Source organism: Oncorhynchus masou, chromosome 29, assembly GCF_036934945.1.
Source record: "Oncorhynchus masou masou isolate Uvic2021 chromosome 29, UVic_Omas_1.1, whole genome shotgun sequence".
Lineage (NCBI taxonomy): Eukaryota > Metazoa > Chordata > Actinopteri > Salmoniformes > Salmonidae > Oncorhynchus > Oncorhynchus masou.
This window is the reverse complement of record NC_088240.1, coordinates 1,911,037-1,934,155: the sequence shown is the minus strand read 5'-3', so window position 1 is coordinate 1,934,155 and position 23,119 is coordinate 1,911,037. Positions and strand designations below refer to the sequence as shown.

The window sequence follows — 23,119 nt, the reverse complement described above, 5'->3', positions numbered from 1 at the left end:
CCCTACTATACCATTACTACACCCCAACACCCTCACTACTACACCCCTACTAAACTATGCAACTTTATATAATGTTTACATTACTCATCTCATATGTAAAGTGGGGAGAACAACTATTTGATACACTGCCGATTTTGCAGGTTTTCCTACTTACAAAGCATGTAGAGGTCTGTAATTTTTATCATAGGTACACTTCAACTGTGAGAGACGGAATCTAAAACAAAAATCACATCTGCTAACCGTGTGACCATTAACATCTGCTAACCGTGTGCCCATTAACATCTGCTAACCGTGTGCCCATTATCATCTGCTAACCATGTGCCCATTAACATCTGCTAACCATGTGCCCATTAACATCTGCTAACCATGTGCCCATTAACATCTGCTAACCATGTGCCCATTAACATCTGCAAATTGAGAAATCATGTGACTAAACTGAATAAAAAGAAGAAACTATATTATGAAACAAAGATAAATTATATAAAGAATGATAGTAAAAAGCTTAGTAGCACCTTAAATTATATTTAAACTCAGCACCATCATTAATTGAATCAGATGGCTCATTCATCAAAACTTACTGATATTGCCATCTTGATGACTTCCGGCGCCGACAGAGATGGCCGCCTCGCTTCGCGTTCCTAGGAAACTATGCAGTTTTTTGTTTTTTTACGTGTTATTTCTTACATTAGTACCCTAGGTCATCTTAGGTTTCATTACATACAGTTGAGAAGAACTACTGAATATAAGATCAGCGTCAACTCACCATCAGTACGACCAAGAATATGACTTTCGCGAAGCGGATCCTGTGTTCTGCCTCTCAACCAGGACAACGGAATGGATCCCACCCGGCGACCCAAAAAAACGACTTCGTAAAAGAGGGGCTAATCTGAAAACAAGACTCCCTAAAATGTATCAGCATATCGATTGCGGGGCTGGCAAAACCTTGGATCACTGTTATTCTAACTTCCGCGACGCATATAAGGCCCTGCCCCGCCCCCCTTTCGGAAAAGCTGACCACGACTCCATTTTGCTGATCCCTGCCTACAGACAGAAACTGAAACAAGAAGCTCCCACGCTGAGGTCTGTCCAACGCTGGTCCGACCAAGCTGATTCCACACTCCAAGACTGCTTCCATCACGTGGACTGGGACATGTTTCGTATTGCGTCAGGCAACAACATTGACAAATACGCTGATTCGGTGTGCGAGTTCATTAGAACGTGCGTTGAAGATGTCGTTCCCATAGCAACGATTAAAACATTCCCTAACCAGAAACCGTGGATTGATGGCAGCATTCACGTAAAACTGTAAGCGCGAACCACTGCTTTTAATCAGGGCAAGGTGTCTGGTAATATGACAGTGCAGCTATTCCCTCCGTAAGGCTATCAAACAAGCTAAGCGTCAGTATATGTAACGGTTTTCATGCGGTGAAGGAGAGTCGGACCAAAATGCAGTGTGTAGATTGCGATCCATGTTTAATCAACAAACGTAAACACGAATCAATACAAATACTACAAAAACAAAGAACGAAATGAACGAAACGAAAACCGAAACAGCCTATACTAGTGTAAACTAACACAGCGACATGAACAAGGACACTAAGGACAATCACCCACCAAACACACAAAGACTATGGCTGCCTAAATATGGTTCCCAATCAGAGACAACGATAATCACCTGACTGATTGAGAACCGCCTCAGGCAGCCATAGACTAACGCTAGACATCCCACAAAACCCCAAGACAAAAACACACCACAATAACCCATGTCACACCCTGGCCTGACCGAATAAATGAAGAATAAACATAATATATTTCGACCAGGGCGTGACAGTATAGAGACAAAGTAGAATCTCAATTCAACGGCTCAGACACAAGAGGTATGTGGCAGGGTCTACAGTCAATCACGGACTATAAGAATAAATCCAGCTCAGTCACGGACCAGGATGTCTTGCTCCCAGGCAGACTAAATAACTTTTTTGCCCGCTTTGAGGACAATACAGTGCCACTGACACGGCCTGCAACGGAAACATGCGGTCTCTCCTTCACTGCAGCCGAGGTGAGTAAAACATTTAAACGTGTTAACCCTCGCAAGGCAGCAGGCCCAGACGGCATCCCCAGCTGCGCCCTCAGAGCATGCGCAGACCAGCTGGTTGGTGTGTTTACAGACATATTCAATCAATCCCTACACCAGTCTGCTGTTCCCACATGCTTCAAGAGGGCCACCATTGTTCCTGTTCCCAAGAAAGCTAAGGTAACTGAGCTAAACGACTATCGCCCCATAGAACTCACTTCCGTCATCAGGAAGTGCTTTGAGAGACTAGTCAAGGACCATATCACCTCCACCCTACCTGACACCCTAGACCCACTCCAATTTGCTTACCGCCCAAATAGGTCCACAGACGACGCAATCTCAACCACACTGCACACTGCCCTAACCCATCTGGACAAGAGGAATACCTATGTGAGAATGCTGTTCATCGACTACAGCTCGGCATTTAACACCATAGTACCCTCCAAGCTCGTCATCAAGCTCGAGACCCTGGGTCTCGACCCCGCCCTGTGCAACTGGGTACTGGACTTCCTGACGGGCCGCCCCAGGTGGTGAGGGTAGGTAATAACATCTCCTCCCCGCTGATCCTCAACACTGGGGCCCCACAAGGGTGTGTTCTGAGCCCTCTCCTGTACTCCCTGTTCACCCACGACTGCGCGGCAACGCACGCCTCCAACTCAATCATCAAGTTTGCGGACGACACAACAGTGGTAGGCTTGATTACCAACAACGACGAGACAGCCTACAGGGAGGAGGTGAGGGCCCTCGGAGTGTGGTGTCAGGACAATAACCTCACACTCAACGTCAACAAAACCAAGGAGATGATTGTGGACTTCAGGAAACAGCAGAGGGAACACCCCCCTATCCACATCAATGGAACAGTAGTGGAGAGGGTAGTAAGTTTTAAGTTACTCAGCATGCACATCACAGACAAACTGAATTGGTCCACTCACACAGACAGCATCGTGAAGAAGGCGCAGCAGCGCCTCTTCAACCTCAGGAGGCTGAAAAAATTTGGCTTGTCACCAAAAGCACTCACAAACTTCTACAGATGCACAATCGAGAGCATCCTGGCGGGCTGTATCACCGCCTGGTACGGCAACTGCTCCGCCCACAACCGTAAGGCTCTCCAGAGGGTAGTGAGGTCTGCACAACGTATCACCGGGGGCAAGCTACCTGCCCTCCAGGACACCTACACCACCCGATGTTACAGGAAGGCCACAAAGATCATCAAGGACAACACCCACCCGAGCCACTGCCTGTTCACCCCGCTATCATCCAGAAGGCGAGGTCAGTACAGGTGCATCAAAGCTGGGACCGAGAGACTGAAAAACAGCTTCTATCTCAAGGCCATCAGACTGTTAAACAGCCACCACTAACATTGAGTGGCTGCTGCCAACACACTGACACTGACTCAACTCCAGCCACTTCAATAATGGGAATTGATGGGAAATGATGTAAATATATCACTAGCCACTTTAAACAATGCTACCTTATATAATGTTACTTACCCTACATTATTCATCTCATATGCATACGTATATACTGTACTCTATATCATCGACTGCATCCTTATGTAATACATGTATCACTAGCCACTTTAACTATGCCACTTTGTTTACATACTCATCTCATATGTATATACTGTACTCGATACCATCTACTGTATCTTGCCTATGCTGCTCTGCACCATCACTCATTCATATCTTTATGTACATATTCTTTATCCCCTTACACTGTGTTTAAGAAATTAGTTTTGGAATTGTTAGTTAGATTACTTGTTGGTTATTACTGCATTGTCGGAACTAGAAGCACAAGCATTTCGCTACACTCGCATTAACATCTGCTAACCATGTGTATGTGACAAATAAATACATTTGATTTGATTTGATCTTCTTTAATAATTTTTTTTATTGGCAAGAGTAGCAAACTTAGGGATGACATGCCAGCAACAAACACTAACACTACACATCCAAGTATATCTGACCACATTATGAAAGACAAACATTGTAATTTTGAATTCCGTAACCTTAGTGTGGAAGAGGTGAAATAAGTATTGTAGTCTATCAACAATGACAAGCCACCGGGGTCTGAAGACTTGGCAAATGACTGAGGATGATAGAGTACGGTATTGCCACATCTTCAATTGAAGCCTAATAGAGCGTGTGCCCTCAGGCCTGGAGGGAAGCGAAAGTCATTCTGATACCGAAGAATAGTAAAGCCCCCTTTACTGGCTCAAATAGCCGACCAAATAGCTTGTTACCAACCCTTAGTAAACGTCTGGAAAAAATGTTTGACCAGATTCAATGGTATTTCACAGTAAACAAATTTACAACAGACTTTCAGCACGCATGTCGGGAAGGACACTCAACAAGCACAGCACTTACACAAATGACTGATGATTGGCTGAGAGAAATTGGTTATAAAAATTATTGTGGGGGCTGTTTTGCTAGACTTCAGTGTGGCTTTTGACATTATCATAGTCTGCTGCTGGAAAAACACGACATAATACAGAACATTAAATAGACAAGAACAGCTTACGGACAGAACTTGATAAATAAAAAGGCACACATAGTAATTGAGTCTCCTCAACTTGTTCAACAGCCTCACCACACCATTCATTACCAGGTTCAGCTGAGGTCTCGAACTTAGGGAAGGATTTTTACCAAATGTCTTCCTTTAAGAGATGTTCAGGACCAGTTTATTACTAGACACCCATTCCAAAACAGACTGCAACTCTTTGTTATTTCACACATATTATTTAGATACTGACCGTTAGCAGCACCCCAAAAGAAAAGGCTTCAGATGTGCCAGGTCAACCTGCCACCACAACGCTTCAATAACACTTAAGATCTTCTCTAAGCATTACAGGGATATGGCTCTGAATATATACAACACCTCCCCTATAAACATTACAGGGATATGGCTCTGAATATATACAACACCTCCCCTATAAACATTACAGGGATATGGCTCTGAATATATACAACACCTCCCCTATAAGCATTACAGGGATATGGCTCTGAATATATACAACAACACCTCCCCTATAAACAATACAGGGATATGGCTCTGAATATATACAGCAACACCTCCCCTATAAACATTACAGGGATATGGCCCTGAATATATACAACACCTCCCCTATAAACATTACAGGGATATGGCTCTGAATATATACAACACCTCCCCTATAAACATTACAGGGATATGGCCCTGAATATATACAACAACACCTCCCCTATAAACATTACAGGGATATGGCTCTGAATATATACAACACCTCCCCTATAAACATTACAGGGATATGGCTCTGAATATATACAACACCTCCTCTATAAACATTACAGGGATATGGCTCTGAATATATACAACACCTCCCCTATAAGCATTACAGGGATATGGCTCTGAATATATACAGCAACACCTCCCCTATAAACATTACAGGGATATGGCTCTGAATATATACAACACCTCCCCTATAAACATTACAGGGATATGGCTCTGAATATATACAACACCTCCCCTATAAGCATTACAGGGATATGGCTCTGAATATATACAACAACACCTCCCCTATAAACATTACAGGGATATGGCTCTGAATATATACAACACCTCCCCTATAAACATTACAGGGATATGGCTCTGAATATATACAACATGTCCCCGATAAGCATTACAGGGATATGGCTCTGAATATATACAACACCTCCCCTATAAACATTACAGGGATATGGCTCTGAATATATACAACACCTCCCCGATAAGCATGTCTGTCTCTTCTATAGATTTTATATCCTTGTATTGCTAGTGCAGTATCATCAAATGAATGATCTAAGTGAGTCTCAGAAATGGCTAATGTATGAATGTTATCTGATGTCAGCAAGTTACTGATTTCATGAACCTGATTTCTCGTGCTACATATGTCTTTACACCCCCTGCTATATTGTGGATAAAGAGTTACCTTTGTAACAGAACACAGAGGCTGTTCTTTCATGGAAGCCTCTCCAACAGTGATCCAGGCAGAATCAGGAAATCCCCAGGCCCCTTGCTTCTTTCAGTCTTTACTTACTTCCAACATGCCAAAGCCATTCTGTCTATGCATGTGGATGACTCAACACTATACACGTCAGCCACTACAGAGACTGAAATGACTGAAACGCTTAACAAAGAACTGCAGTTAGTTTCAGAGTGGGTGGCAAAGAATAAGTTTGTCCTAAATATTTCTAAAACTAAAAGCATTGTATTTGGGACATCATTCACTAAACTCTAAACCTCAACTAAATCTTGTAATAAATCATGTAGAAATTGAAGAAAGTTGAAGGTGACTAAACAGCTTGGAGTTAACCCTGGATTGTAAACTGTTATGGTCAAAACACATCGATACAACAGTAGCTAGGATGGGGAGAAGTCTGTCACCCTCACTACTACCCCAACACCATTACTACACCCCTAAAACACACTACACCATTACTACACCCCTACTACACCATTACCACACCCTCACCATTACATCTACACTACACCCCACACCATTACTACACCTCTACTACACACTTCACCATTACTACACCCTCACTACTACACCATTACTACACCCCTAAAACACACTACACCATTACTACACCAACACCCTCACTACTACAAACCTACTACACCATTACTACCACCCACACCCTCACTACTACACCATTACTACCACCCACCACCCTCACTACTACACCATTACTACCCCAACACCCTCACTACTACACCCTACTACCCCAACACCCTCACTACTACAAACCTACTTACTACCCCCAACACCGTCACTACTACACCATTAATACTACACCCCTACTACACCATTACTACCCCCAACGCCCTCACTACTACGCCATTACTACTACATCCCTACTACACCATTACTACCCCCCAACTCCGTCACTACTACACCAATACTACTACACCATTACTACCCCCAATGCCCTCACTACTACACCCTCACTACTACAAACCCATACTACACCATTACTATCCCAACACCCTCACTACTACTAACCTACTACACCATTACTACCCCCCAACACCCTCACTACTACACCATTACTACCCCCCAACACCGTCACTACTACACCATTACCACCCAAACACCCTCACTACCACAAACCCATACTACACCATTACGACACCCCCTCACCTCTCTCCCTCCTCTCCACCCCTCTCCTCTACCCCCACCTCCTCCCCTCTACCCCCACCTCCTCCCCTTCTTCTTTCACCTCTATCATCTCCTCCAGCCCTCCTCTAACACCTCCTCCTCCCTATCCCCCCCTCTCTGTCTCATCTCCTTCCTCCCTCAGCCCACATGAAGCTTTCACATTCTAATCAGTGTTTCACTTCCCAGCCAGTTCATTCTGACACGCACACCCATGCCAACTCATCCCACCCCAACATAACATTCCTCACACCCATGCCAACTCATCCCACCCCAACATAACATTCCTCACACCCATGCCAACTCATCCCACCCCAACATAACATTCCTCACACCCATGCCAACTCATCCCACCCCAACATAACATTCCTCACACCCATGCCAACTCATCCCACCCCAACATAACATTCCTCACACCCATGCCAACTCATCCCACCCCAACATAACATTCCTCATGCCACATCAATGGTCTGGAGCCGTGGCCTTCTATTCAATGCAGCTGTTATTGATTCACTAACCCTCTCTTCCTACAGGGAGGAGGAGATTCCTCTGAAGATCCTGGCCCACAACAGTCTGGTGGGACGACTGATCGGTAAGGAGGGAAGAAACCTGAAGAAGATAGAAGAAGAGACAGGGACCAAGATTACTATCTCCTCGTAAGAGCCAGCTACCTCTCTCTCTGTGTTTGGTTTCACTGTGCTGTTCTTCCCACAGTGTTGCATGTAAAGTAATGCTCAATTCATTTCAGCCGTTTATACATCCTAAATCAACTTACGCACGCACGCACCCAAACACACACACACGCACATACACACACACCAGTCACTATAGCAAGTCACAACTACCGACTGTACAGACTCAGTCACCAACTACCTCAATCAAATGAATTTATAAAGCCCTTAAATTCACACAGGACACTGGATAAGACAGGAGAAATACTCCAGATATAACAGACTGACCAGCATAAATACTGGAGGCTGAGACAGGAGGGGTCCGGAGACACTGTGGCCCCATCCAATGATACGTCCGGACAGGGCCAACCAGGCAGTATATAACCCCACCCACTTTGCCAAAGCACAGCCCCCACACCACTAGAGGGATATCTTCAATCACCAACTTACTATCCTGAGACAAAGCTGAGTATAGCCCACAAAGTTCTCCCCACGGCACGAACCCGAGGGGTCGCCAATCCGGACAGGAAGATCACGTCAGTGACTCAACCCACTCAAGTGACGCACCCCTCCTAGGGACGGCATAGAAGAGCACCAGTAAGCCAGTGACTCAGCCCCTGTAATAGGGTTAGAGGCAGAGAATCCCAGTGGAAAGAGGGGAACCGGCCAGGCAGAGACAGCAAGGGCGGTTCATTGCTCCAGAGCCTTTCCGTTCACCTTCACACACCGACAACGATGAGACAGCCTAAAGGGAGGAGGTCAGAGACCTGGCAGTGTGGTGTCAGGAGAAAAACCTCTCCCTCAACGTGATCAAGACAAACGAGCTGATCATGGATTACAGGAAAAGGAGGACCGAGGACGCCCCCGATTCTCATCGAGCGGGCTGCAGTGGAGCAGGTTGAGAGCGTCAAGTTCCTTGGTGTCCACATCCACATCACCAACAAACTAACATGGTCCAAACACACCAAGACATTTGTGAAGAGGGCACGACAACACCTTTTCCCCCTCAGGAGACTGAATAGATTTTGAATGGGTCCCCAGATCCTCAAAAGGTTCTACAGCTGCACCATCAAGAGCATCCTGACCAATTGCATCACCGCCTTGTATGGCAACTGCTCAGCATCCAACCGTAAGGTGCTACAGGGGGTAGTGCATACGGCCCAGTACATCACTGGGGCCAAGCTTCCTGCCATCCAGGATCTATATGCTATGCCCTGCGCTACAAAGGTTAACAGCTTGTGTCTGGACCATCTGTAGCCCAGAGAGGACCACCTATAAGGGAATCCAGATGTGTCTGGACCATCTGTAACCCAGAGAGGACCATCTATAAGGGAATCCAGATGTGTCTGGACCATCTGTAACCCAGAGAGGAACATCTATAAGGGAATCCAGATGTGTCTGGACCATCTGTAACCCAGAGAGGACCATCTATAAGGGAATCCAGATGTGTCTGGACCATCTGTAACCCAGAGAGGAACATCTATAAGGGAATCCAGATGTGTCCTGACCATCTGTAACCCAGGGAAGCGTTAGGGTTACTTGCTGACTTGATGTATGTGTTCCAGGTTACAGGACATAACCATCTGTAACCCAGAGAGGACCATCACAGTGAAGGGCAGTATGGAGGCGTGCTGTAAGGCTGAGGGGGAGGTCATGAGGAAACTGAGGGACGCCTACGAGAACGACATCGCTGCTGTTAACGTAAGGCTTCATGTAAACACTGGCTGTCTGTCAGTTTGGCTGTCTGTCTGGCTGTGTGAGTTGGTTAGCTTGGCCTCTGACTCATTCCTATAGCAGCACAAACTCTAACACTTCACTTCCCACCCCACCCACCCGATACCACAGCCCTGTCTCACCCAGCCCCAACACACATGATCTGATACCTCATCCCTGTCTCACCCAGCTCCAACACACATGATCTGATACCACAGCCCCGTCTCACCCAGCTCCAACACACATGATCTGATACCTCATCCCTGTCTCACCCAGCTCCAACACACATGATCTGATACCACAGCCCTGTCTCACCCAGCTCCAACACACATGATCTGATACCTCATCCCTGTCTCACCCAGCTCCAACACACATGATCTGATACCACAGCCCTGTCTCACCCAGCTCCAACACACACATGATCTGATACCTCATCCCTGTCTCACCCAGCTCCAACACACATGATCTGATACCACAGCCCTGTCTCACCCAGCTCCAACACACATGATCTGATACCTCATCCCTGTCTCACCCAGCTCCAACACACATGATCTGATACCTCATCCCTGTCTCACCCAGCTCCAACACACATGATCTGATACCACAGCCCTGTCTCACCCAGCTCCACACACACATGATCTGATGCCACAGCCCTGTCTCACCCAGCTCCAACACACATGATCTGATACCTCAGCCCTGTCTCACCCAGCTCCAACACACACATGATCTGAACACCCAGCTCCAACACACATGATCTGATACCACAGCCCTGTCTCACCCAGCTCCAACACACACATGATCTGATACCTCATCCCTGTCTCACCCAGCTCCAACACACATGATCTGATATCTCATCCCTGTCTCACCCAGCTCCAACACACACTGATACAGTCTCACCCAGCTCCAACACACACTCAGTCATGACATCAGTGTGCACCTGTGAGATTTCAACCACACAGAGACATAACTGGTGACTTGACTATGTTATGCAACATTGAGAATAATTCATTCTGAAAACAGTATTTCATAAATATAGCTGTGAGCAGCAATGACTCAGTTGGGTAACAAAGCACTCTATTACGCCGTTTCTCTCTCTCTCTCTGATGATTGCGCAAGTGGTAGTAGGACTTCCAGTTTCACATTTTCCACAATACAATATACATTTTTCACTACGTTAAGACTGTTTTTCAGCAACAATATTATGTGATATATATATATATATAGATAACACAATATTTCACATTGGTCATCTACATAATTAAAATCTAACATACATTTGCATAAGACAAAGTCCAATTGATCAACAGTTATTGTTCTAGTATCCCATTGTGCCACTGGTGCCAATGACCTCTACAGTGCCACTAGCTGGTCTGGTGCAGCCATCTAACTCGTTTTTCAAGTCGGTCAGGACATCTACATGACACAAGTCATTTTTCCAACAAATGTTTCCAGACAGATTCTTTCACTTATAATTCACTGTATCACAATTCCAGTAGGTCAGAAGTTTACATACACTAAGTTGACTGTGCCTTTAAACAGCTTGGAGAACTCCAGAAAATGTTGTCATGGCTTTAGAAGCTTCTGATAGGCTAAATGACATCATTTGAGTCAATTGGAGGTGTACCTGTGGATCTATTTCAAGGCCTACCTTCAAACTTGGTGCCTCTTTGCGTGACATCATGGGAAAATCAAAATAAATCAGCCAAGACCTCAGAAAAAAAATTGTAGACCTCCACAAGTCTGGTTCATCCTTGGGAGCAATTTCCAAACGCCTGAAGGTACCACGTTCATCAAGTATAAACACCATGGGACCACACAGCCGTCATACCGCTCAGGAAGGAGATGCGTTAAATCTCCTAGAGATGAACGTACTTTGGTGTGAAAAGTTCAAATCAATCCCAGAACAACAGCAAAGGACCTTGTGAAGATGCTGGAGGAAACGGGTACAAAGCCACTGCTCCAAAACCATCATAAAAAAACAGACTATGGTTTGCAATGTCCACACTATATTTCTGATCAATTTGAATGGACATTTTTTTTAGCTTTTCTTTCATAAACAAGGAAATTCCTATGTGACCCCAAACTTTTGAAAGGTAGTGTACATGTACTGAAGGTAGAGTTAACGTGACTATGCATAGATAATAAACAGAGAGTAGCAGCAGTGTAAACGAGGGGGGGGGGGGGGCAAGGAAAATAGTCTGGGTAGCCATTTGATTATCTGTTCAGCAGTCTTATGGCTGGGGGGTAGAAGCTGTTAAGAACCCTTTTGGACCTAGACTAGGTAGTGATGCCACCAGTCAGGATGCTCTCGATGGTGCAGCTGTAGAACCATTTGAGGATCTGAGGACCCATGCCAAATCTTTTCAGTCTCCTGAGGGGGAATAAGCTTTGTCGTGCCCTCTTCACAACTGTCTTAGTATGTTTGGACCATGATAGTTTGTTGGGGATGTGGACACCAAGGAACTTGAAGCTCTCAACCTGCTCCACTACAGCCCCTTCGATGAAAATGGGGGAGCGCTCAGTCCTCCTTTTCCTGTCGTCCACAATCATCTCCTTTGTCTTGATCACAGTGAGGGAGAGGTTGTTGTACTGGCACGACACGACCAGGTCTCTGACCTCCTCCCTATAGGCTGTCTCGTCGTTGTCGGTGATCAAGGCCTATCACTGGCAACTTAATTATGGTGTAGGAGTTGTGCCTGGCCGTGCAGTCATGAATGAACAGGGAGTACGGGAGAGGGCTGAGCACGCACCCCTGAGGGGCCCCCGTGTTGAGGATCAGCGTGGCGGATGTGTTGTTACCTACCCTTACCACCTGGGGGTGGCCTGTCAGGAAGTCCAGGATCCAATTGCAGAGGGAGGTGTTCAGTCCCCGGGTCCTTAGCTTATTGATAAGCTTTGAGGGCACTATGGTGTTGAACGCTGAACTGTAGTCAATGAATAGCATTCTCACATAGGTGTTCCTTTTGTTTCCTGTGGGAAAGGGCAGTGTGAAGTGCAATAGAGATTGCGTCATCTGTGGATCTGTTTGTTGGGTTGGTGTGCAAATTGGAGTGGGTTTAGGGTTTCTGGGATAATGGTGTTGATGTGAGCCATGACCAGCCTTTGGGACTACTTACCAAAGTTGGTGTTATTTGGACTTAAGGTTCATGAGAATATATATTTTTAAAGATTTTCTAAAATTTCAAAGATCGAGGAAAACCTATCCTGATGGACCTCATGGGTCCTTGAGGCAAATGTGTTCAGCATGAGGAAAAACACCTTCATACAAAGTTTAAAGGTCAAACAGGGCGAAGGATATGAGGGTTTAAGGGAGACTGCTTACAGCAGCGCCACCTATAGTCTGATCGGTGCCATTATGTTTGACCAAGTTACTCGTGGCCTCTAGTCACTTTTTTTTTCTTCTAATTTGGCACACAAAAACAAATCTATGCTTGTTAAATTCTAAAGAATAACAGTAGGTTTCACAGTGACCTCCAATGATACATTTCCTGGCACAAGATGCATTTTCTAATTAAGATGTCATAAAATATAATCTTCAGTCATATTTATGCCAGATCTATGACATTTACATGAAGATGTTTTAATTATAAAACATTACTGCTCAGTGCGTTTGCTAAATGATATCAAGCTTTCTAAAGCATGAAGTAGACTGGTCAGGTGAACCAGAAAGGTGTAGTGTTGCTGTCAGACGGACATCTGGCCAGACAACAGGGTTACTACACAATATGGCAACATTTCAGGTACAGTGAAATGCTTAACTCTCTGGGAGAGTAGATAAAAAAGGGATCTGTCACACACACACTCCCGTGTGCCTCTGTTCATCTCTTCAACACACAAACTGAACCTTATCCCTGGCTCACCATGAATGCTCCAACACACAATCTTCTCCACAGGTTGGTCTGTCTCACCCAGCAGCAACACACACCCGAGGAGCACACCACCGGACCCTTCCTAGTGAGTAATCTACTACACTACAGCCCCTTCCTAGTGAACACTACATGATCTGACCCTCCCCTGAGTACACACCACTACAGCCCCTTCCTAGAGTACCACCCGGACCCTTCCTAGTGAGTACACTACACACATGATTCCTAGTGAGTACACTACACCCCCCCTTCCTAGTGAGTACACTACACACTACAGCCCCTTCCTAGTGAGTACACTACACCCCTGGACCACCCTAGTGAGTACACTAACACACAGCCCCTTCCTAGTGAGTACACTACACCCCAGACCCTTCCTAGTGAGTACACTACACACATGATACAGCCCCTTCCTTGTGAGTACACTACACCCCGGACCCTTCCTAGTGAGTACACTACACACTACAGCCCCTTCCTAGTGAGTACACTACACCCCATACCCTTCGTAGTGAGTACACTACACACTACAGCCCCATCCTAGTGAGTACACTACACCCCGGACCCTTCCTAGTGAGTACACTACACACTACAGCCCCTTCCTAGCGAGTACACTACACCCCGGACCCTTCCTAGTGAGTACACTACTACACTACAGCCCCTTCCTAGTGAGTACACTACACCCCGGATCCTTCCTAGTGAGTACACTACACACTACAGCCCCTTCCTAGTGAGTACACTACACACTACGCCCCTTCCTTGAGTACAATACAATATTCCTAGTGAGTACACTATACCCCGGACCCTTCCTAGTGAGAACACTACACCCCGGACCCTTCCTAGTGAGTACACTACACACCGGACCCTTCCTAGTGAGAACACTCCACCCCGGACCCTTCCTAGTGAGTACACTACACCCCGGACCCTTCCTAGTGAGTACACTATACACTACAGCCCCTTCTTAGTGAGTACACTACACCCCGGACCCTTCCTAGTGAGTACACTACACACTACAGCCCCTTCCTAGTGAGTACACTACACCCCGGACCCTTCCTAGTGAGTACACTACACACTACAGCCCCTTCCTAGTGAGTACACTACACCCCGGACCCTTCACTAGTGAGTACACCACTTCCTTCCTAGTGAGTACACTACACCCCGGACCCTTCCTAGTGAGTACACTACACACTACAGCCCCTTCCTAGTGAGTACACTACACCCCGGACCCTTCCTAGTGAGTACACTACACAACACAGCCCCTTCCTAGTGAGTACACTACACCCCAGACCCTTCCTAGTGAGTACACTACACACTACAGCCCCTTCCTTGTGAGTACACTACACCCCGGACCCTTCCTAGTGAGTACACTACACACTACAGCCCCTTCCTAGTGAGTACACTACACCCCGGACCCTTCGTAGTGAGTACACTACACACTACAGCCCCATCCTAGTGAGTACACTACACCCCGGACCCTTCCTAGTGAGTACACTACACACTACAGCCCCTTCCTAGTGAGTACACTACACCCCGGACCCTTCCTAGTGAGTACACTACTACACTACAGCCCCTTCCTAGTGAGTACACTACACCCCGGATCCTTCCTAGTGAGTACACTACACACTACAGCCCCTTCCTAGTGAGTACACTACACACTACAGCCCCTTCCTAGTGAGTACAATACACACTACAGCCCCTTCCTAGTGAGTACACTACACCCCGGACCCTTCCTAGTGAGAACACTACACCCCGGACCCTTCCTAGTGAAGGAGACACTACACCCCGGACCCTTCCTAGTGAGTACACTACACACCGGACCCTTCCTAGTGAGAACACTCCACCCCGGACCCTTCCCAGAGTACACTACACCCCGGACCCTTCCTAGTGAGTACACTAACACTACAGGTGAGTAAACCACCCCAAACCCTTCCTAGTGAGTACTACACACTACAGCCCCTTCCTAGTGAGTACACTACACCCCTTTCCCTTCCTAGTGAGTACACTACACACTACAGCCCCTTCCTAGTGAGTACATGCTACACCCCGGACCCTTCCTAGTGAGTACACTACACAACACAGCCCCTTCCTATTGAGTACACTTCACCCCAGACCCTTCCTAGTGAGTACACTACACTGTTACAGCCCCTTCCTTTGGTACCTAGACCCGGACCCTTCCTAGTGATGCACACCACTCAGCCCCTTCCTAGTGAGTACACTACAGGACCCTTCGAGTGAGTACACTACACACTACAGCCCCATCCTGAGTGAGTACACTAACCCCGGACCCTTCCTAGTGAGTACACTACACCCCGGACCCTTCCTAGTGAGAACACTACAGGACCCTTCCTAGTGAGTACACTACACACCGGACCCTTCCTAGCACTCCACCCCGGACCCTTCCTAGTGAGTACACTGCCGGACCCTTCCTAGTGAGTACACTACACATGACAGCCCCTTCCTAGTGAGAACACTATTACACTACTGCCCCTTCCTAGTGAGTACACTACTACACTACAGCCCCTTCCTAATGAGAACACTACTACACTACAGCCCCTTCCTCGTGAGTACACTACACACGACAGCCCCTTCCTAGTGAGAACACTATTACACTACAGCCCCTTCCTAGTGAGAACACTACACACTACAGCCCCTTCCTCGTGAGTACACTACACACGACAGCCCCTTCCTAGTGAGAACACTACTACACTACAGCCCCTTCCTCGTGAGTACACTACACACGGCCCCTTCCTACTGAGAACACTATTAACTACAGCCCCTTCCTAGTGAGAACACTGTACAGCCCCTTCCTCGTGAGTACACTGAATGACAGCCCCTTCCTAGTGAGAACACTACTACACTACAGCCCCTTCCTCGTGAGTACACTCACACGCAGCCCCTTCCTAGTGAGAACACTATTACACTACAGCCCCTTCCTAGTGAGTACCTTGCACACTACAGCCCCTTCCTAGTGAGTACACTGATTTGCTGATACTACAACCCCTTCCTAGTGAGTACACTACACACGACAGCCCCTTCCTAGTGAGAACACTACTACACTACAGCCCCTTCCTAGTGAGTACACTACACACTACAGCCCCTTCCTAGTGAGTACACTACACACTACAGCCCCTTCCTAGTGAGAACACTACACACTACAGCCCCTTCCTAGTGAGTACACTACACACTACAGCCCCTTCCTAGTGAGTACACTACACACTACAGCCCCTTCCTAGTGAGAACACTATTACACTACAGCCCCTTCCTAGTGAGTACACTACACACTACGGCCCCTTCCTAGTGAGAACACTATTACACTACAGCCCCTTCCTAGTGAGTACACTACTACACTACAGCCCCTTCCTCGTGAGTACATACTTTTAAAGCCCCTTCTAAAATACACAAAGCCCCTTCCTAGTGAGAACACTACACACTACAGCCCCTTCCTAGTGAGTACACTACATACTACAGCCCCTTCCTAGTGAGTACACTACACACTACAGCCCCTTCCTAGTGAGAACACTACACACTACAGCCCCTTCCTAGTGAGTACACTACATACTACAGCCCCTTCCTAGTGAGTACACTACACACTACAGCCCCTTCCTAGTGAGTACACTACATACTACAACCCCTTCCTAGTGAGTACACTACACACTTTTTTTTCTTCCTAGTGAGTACACACACAACAGCCCCTTCCTAAGAACACTTTATACTACAGCCCCTTCCTAGTGAGTACACTACAACACTACAGCCCCTTCCTAGTGAGTACACTACACACTACACCCCTTCCTGTGAGTACACACTATGCCCCTTCCTAGTGATGTCATACATACTACAACCCCTTCCTAGTGAGTACACACTACTGCCATTCCTAGCGGGTACACTACTGCCCCTTCCTAGTGAGTACACTACACACTACAGCCCCTTCCTAGTGAGTACACTACACACTACAGCCCCTTCCTAGTGAGAACACTATTATACTACAGCCCCGTCCTAGTGAGAACACTTACTACACTATGGCCCCTTCCTGAAGTGAGTACTCTACACACTACAGCCCCTTCCTACAGTGAGTACACGCTTAACTCTCTGGTGAGTACACTAAAACAGCCCCTTCTAGTGAGTACACTACAACACTACAGCCCCTTCCTAGTGAGTACACTACAACACTACAGCCCCTTCCTAGTGAGTACTCTACACACTCAGCCCCTTCCTCGTGAGTACACACTACTGCGCACAGTGAGTACACTACATACACAACCCCTTCCTAGTGAGTACACACTACTGCCCCTTCCTAGCGGGTACACACTACTGCCCCTTCCTAGTTAGTACACTACACACTACAGCCCCTTCCTAGTGAGTACACTACATACTACAACCCCTTCCTAGTGAGTATACTACACACTACAGCCCCTTCCTAGTGAGTACACTACACACTACTTCCCCTTCCTTGTGAGTACACTACACCCCAGACCCTTCCTAGTGAGTACACTACACACTACAGCCCCTTCCTTGTGAGTACACTACACCCCGGACCCTTCCTAGTGAGTACACTACACACTACAGCCCCTTCCTAGTGAGTACACTACACCCCGGACCCTTCGTAGTGAGTACACTACACACTACAGCCCCTTCCTAGTGAGTACACTACACCCCGGATCCTTCCTAGTGAGTACACTACACACTACAGCCCCTTCCTAGTGAGTACACTACACACTACAGCCCCTTCCTGGTGAGTACACTACACACTACAGCCCCTTCCTAGTGAGTACACTACACCCCGGACCCTTCCTAGTGAGAACACTACACCCCGGACCCTTCCTAGTGAGTACACTACACACCGGACCCTTCCTAGTGAGAACACTACACACTACAGCCCCTTCCTAGTGAGAACACTATTATACTACAGCCCCTTCCTAGTGAGTACACTACAACACTACAGCCCCTTCCTAGTGAGTACACTACACACTACAGCCCCTTCCTAGTGAGTACACTACACACTACAGCCCCTTCCTAGTGAGAACACTATTATACTACAGCCCCTTCCTAGTGAGTACACTACAACACTACAGCCCCTTCCTAGTGAGTACACTACACACTACAGCCCCTTCCTCGTGAGTACACACTACTGCCCCTTCCTAGTGAGTACACTACATACTACAACCCCTTCCTAGTGAGTACACACTACTGCCCCTTCCTAGCGGGTACACACTACTGCCCCTTCCTAGTGAGTACACTACACACTACAGCCCCTTCCTAGTGAGTACACTACACACTACAGCCCCTTCCTAGTGAGAACACTATTATACTACAGCCCCGTCCTAGTGAGAACACTACTACACTACAGCCCCTTCCTAGTGAGTACTCTACACACTACAGCCCCTTCCTCGTGAGTACACACTACTGCGCCTTCCTAGTGAGTACACTACACACTACAGCCCCTTCCTAGTGAGTACACTACAACACTACAGCCCCTTCCTAGTGAGTACACTACAACACTACAGCCCCTTCCTAGTGAGTACTCTACACACTACAGCCCCTTCCTCGTGAGTTCCTAGTGAGTACACTACATACTACAACCCCTTCCTAGTGAGTACACTACTGCCCCTTCCTAGCGGGTACACACTACTGCCCCTTCCTAGTTATTACACTACACACTACAGCCCCTTCCTAGTGAGTACACTACATACTACAACCCCTTCCTAGTGAGTATACTACACACTACAGCCCCTTCCTAGTGAGTACACTACACACTACTTCCCCTTCCTTGTGAGTACACTACACCCCAGACCCTTCCTAGTGAGTACACTACACACTACAGCCCCTTCCTTGTGAGTACACTACACCCCGGACCCTTCCTAGTGAGTACACTACACACTACAGCCCCTTCCTAGTGAGTACACTACACCCCGGACCCTTCCTAGTGAGTACACTACACACTACAGCCCCTTCCTAGTGAGTACACTACACACTACAGATCCTTCCTAGTGAGTACACTACACACTACAGCCCCTTCCTAGTGAGTACACTACACACTACAGCCCCTTCCTGGTGAGTACACTACACACTACAGCCCCTTCCTAGTGAGTACACTACACCCCGGACCCTTCCTAGTGAGAACACTACACCCCGGACCCTTCCTAGTGAGTACACTACACACCGGACCCTTCCTAGTGAGTACACTACACCCCGGACCCTTCCTAGTGAGTACACTACACACTACAGCCCCTTTATAGTGTGTACACTACACACTACGGCCCCTTCCTAGTGAGAACACTATTACACTACAGCCCCTTCCTAGTGAGTACACTACACACTACAGCCCCTTCCTAGTGAGTACACTACACACGACAGCCCCTTCCTAATGAGAACACTACTAAACTACAGCCCCTTCCTAGTGAGTACACTACATACTACAACCCCTTCCTAGTGAGTACACTACACACAACAGCCCCTTCCTAGTGAGTACACTACACACTACAGCCCCTTCCTAGTGAGTACACTACACACTACAGCCCCTTCCTAGTGAGTACACTACACACTACAGCCCCTTCCTCGTGAGTACACACTACTGCCCCTTCCTAGTGAGTACACACTACTGCCCCTTCCTAGTGAGTACACTACTACACTACAGCCCCTTCCTAGTGAGTACACTACAACACTACAGCCCCTTCCTCGTGAGTACACACTACTGCCCCTTCCTAGTGAGTACACACTACTGCCCCTTCCTAGTGAGTACACTACACACTACAGCCCCTTCCTAGTGAGTACACTACACACTACAGCCCCTTCCTAGTGAATACACACTACTGCCCCTTCCTAGTTAGTACACTACACACTACAGCCCCTTCCTAGTGAATACACACTACTGCCCCTTCCTAGTGAGTACACACTACTGCCCCTTCCTAGTGAGTACACTACACACTACAGCCCCTTCCTAGTGAGTACACTACACACTACAGCCCCTTCCTAGTGAATACACACTACAGCCCCTTCCTAGTGAGAACACTACACACTACAGCCCCTTCTTAGTGAGAACACTATTACACTACAGCCCCGTCCTAGTGAGAACACTACTACACTACAGCCCCTTCCTAGTGAGAACACTACACACTACAGCCCCTTCCTAGTGAGTACACTACACACTACTGCCCCTTCCTAGTGAGTACACTACACACTACAGCCCCTTCCTAGTGAGTACACTACACACTACAGCCCCTTCCTAGTGAGAACACTATTACACTACAGCCCCTTCCTAGTGAGTACACTACACACTACAGCCCCTTCCTAGTGAGTACACTGTACACTACTGCCCCTTCCTAGTGAGTACACTGTACACTACTGCCCCTTCCTTGTGAGTACACTACACTAATCTACAGGCCCTTCCTCGTGAATACACTCCATGGCATGAAATTCTGTATACAATGTGGAGGAGCAGAAATCATTTTATTTTTGCAGAGAAATGAATCAATCTTGAAGCAGGTAAATTGGTGTGAGTGAGATCCGTGCATGTACGTGATTTAATAAATGACTCACAGTGCTTATATACAAGGAGGGGAAGAGATGTGTCCTCTGTACAGCCCATCTCACCCCAGTCTGTCTCCACAGTGTCCCTCTTCACATCTTGGTGGTTTGTATGGGGTTCTACCAGCCAGTGCCATACAGTGCCAGCACTCAGTAAGTCCTCATTTCACACACATTTTAGGTCCTCACTTTATTTCTGAACAGTGACATGCAACTCCAAGATAATTAGCCTTTGTTTCAACAAGGTTATTATTGTTTTGTGATTGAATATTAGTTTTTATTTGTTTTTTTATTTTTAGTCATTTTTTAAATTTTTAATAGTCATTCTAGTTGAAGTTCAGTTTCAGTTAGTTTTCAGACTGGATTGACTAGTTTTATTAAAAACCTTTCTATCAGTTTTAGAAAGTAGCCTATGGGAGGCTAGGAACCATTTACTGTATGTGTTGTAGGCCTATAGTTCGTTTTTTGGGGGGATGTCACTTCCTGCCACTGGATAGAGACGGGAATGAGGGACCAGCTGGGTAGACATAACATCTGTGTATCGGTGTCATGATGGTGTCTGTGAGACGGGAATGAGGGACCAGCCAATGAATTTGGAAGTCCCGCCCAGTTGATTAAACCAAAATGACTCGTATCCAATGGCTCTGCCCAAGCTAAACACAGACTTCTGGCCACTAGAGGACTCCATACAACTCCAAATTATAAATAAATCCTAATGTGACTTTGATTTAAAGGATAAGCACCTAGACTGGTACAATAAGAGCGTCTGCTAAATGACTTAAATGTAAATGTAATAAATATGGCGGGAAGTAAACTCTTGCCCATGTTTACACCAATCCAATGCTTTAACTTTAATAATAACTTATAACTAAAAACAGCTGCAAGGTATTTCCACAGCTCACACAGGCACTGAATGCCCTGCCAGGTTGACCATCCGGCTAGACAGTGGTCTCAGACACAATCTTTGATGCGAGGAAGCTATATTTCTGAAGCACTGTGGTTGAGATGCTTGCTGAATTCATTGTGCTGGCATCTTCCTGGGGTCCTGCTGCTCCACTGCTGTACCTTCTGATTAGCTGAAGTACAAAAGACTGCTTCCCTTAGTGGCTCCATCTCTGTTGAGTGAAGTGCCAGAGACACTTGGATCCATCAGGCATACTGCTGTAGGGGTTGGATAGAAGTTGACTGCCAGAGGATTCAGTATGCATGCGAAGCCCTCATTCAGTGACTTCAGGAGGACCTGTGCCAACGGTTTTGCAACAGTAGTTGACTGCAAGTCTGCCTCAAGATTGAGAAGGCACTGCATCACGACAGACAGCTGCTGGCTTTCAGTTGGAAGTTGGTCGGTGTGTTCTAACTTGGCCCATTCATTGGTCAGCAAGCTGTTCTAGCTTGGCCCGTTCACTGGTCAACAAGCTGTTCTAGCTTGGCCCGTTCACTGGTCAGCAAGCTGTTCTAGCTTGGCCCGTTCACTGGTCAGCAAGCTGTTCTAGCTTGGCCCGTTCACTGGTCAACAAGCTGTTCTAGCTTGGTCCGTTCACTGGTCAACAAGCTGTTCTAGCTTGGCCCGTTTACTGGTCAACAAGCTGTTCTAGCTTGGCCCGTTCACTGGTCAACAAGCTGTTCTAGTTTGGCCTGTTCACTGGTCAACAAGCTGTTCTACCTTGGCCCGTTCACTGGTCAGCAAGCTGTTCTAGCTTGGCCCGTTCACTGGTCAACAAGCTGTTCTAGCTTGGCCCGTTCACTGGTCAACAAGCTGTTCTAGCTTGGCCCGTTCACTGGTCAGCAAGCTGTTCTAGCTTGGCCCGTTCACTGGTCAACAAGCTGTTCTAGCTTGGCCCGTTCACTGGTCAGCAAGCTGTTCTAGTTTGGCCCGTTCACTGGTCAGCAAACTGTTCTAGCTTGGCCCGTTCACTGGTCAGCAAGCTGTTCAAGCTTGGCCCGTTTACTGGTCAGCAAGCTGTTCAAGCTTGGCCCGTTCACTGGTCAGCAAGCTGTTCTAGTTTGGCCCGTTCACTGGTCAGCAAACTGTTCTAGCATGGCCCATTCACTGGTCAACAAGCTGTCCAGTGTCACGCTCTGTGTTCTCCCTCAGATTTCTTCCCTG

General features: G+C 47.1%; 1 protein-coding gene across 1 annotated transcript in view; it reads left to right on the top strand.

Moving 5' to 3' along the window:
- Positions 1 to 23,119, top strand: part of LOC135521386 (insulin-like growth factor 2 mRNA-binding protein 3-B) — a 107,204-nt gene that overhangs the window by 76,034 nt on the left and 8,051 nt on the right. The window contains exons 7-9 of the mRNA XM_064947287.1: positions 7,781 to 7,903; positions 9,484 to 9,619; positions 21,097 to 21,165. Coding sequence (XP_064803359.1) covers positions 7,781 to 7,903; positions 9,484 to 9,619; positions 21,097 to 21,165 — 328 coding nt within the window. The remainder of the gene's footprint in view (positions 1 to 7,780; positions 7,904 to 9,483; positions 9,620 to 21,096; positions 21,166 to 23,119) is intronic.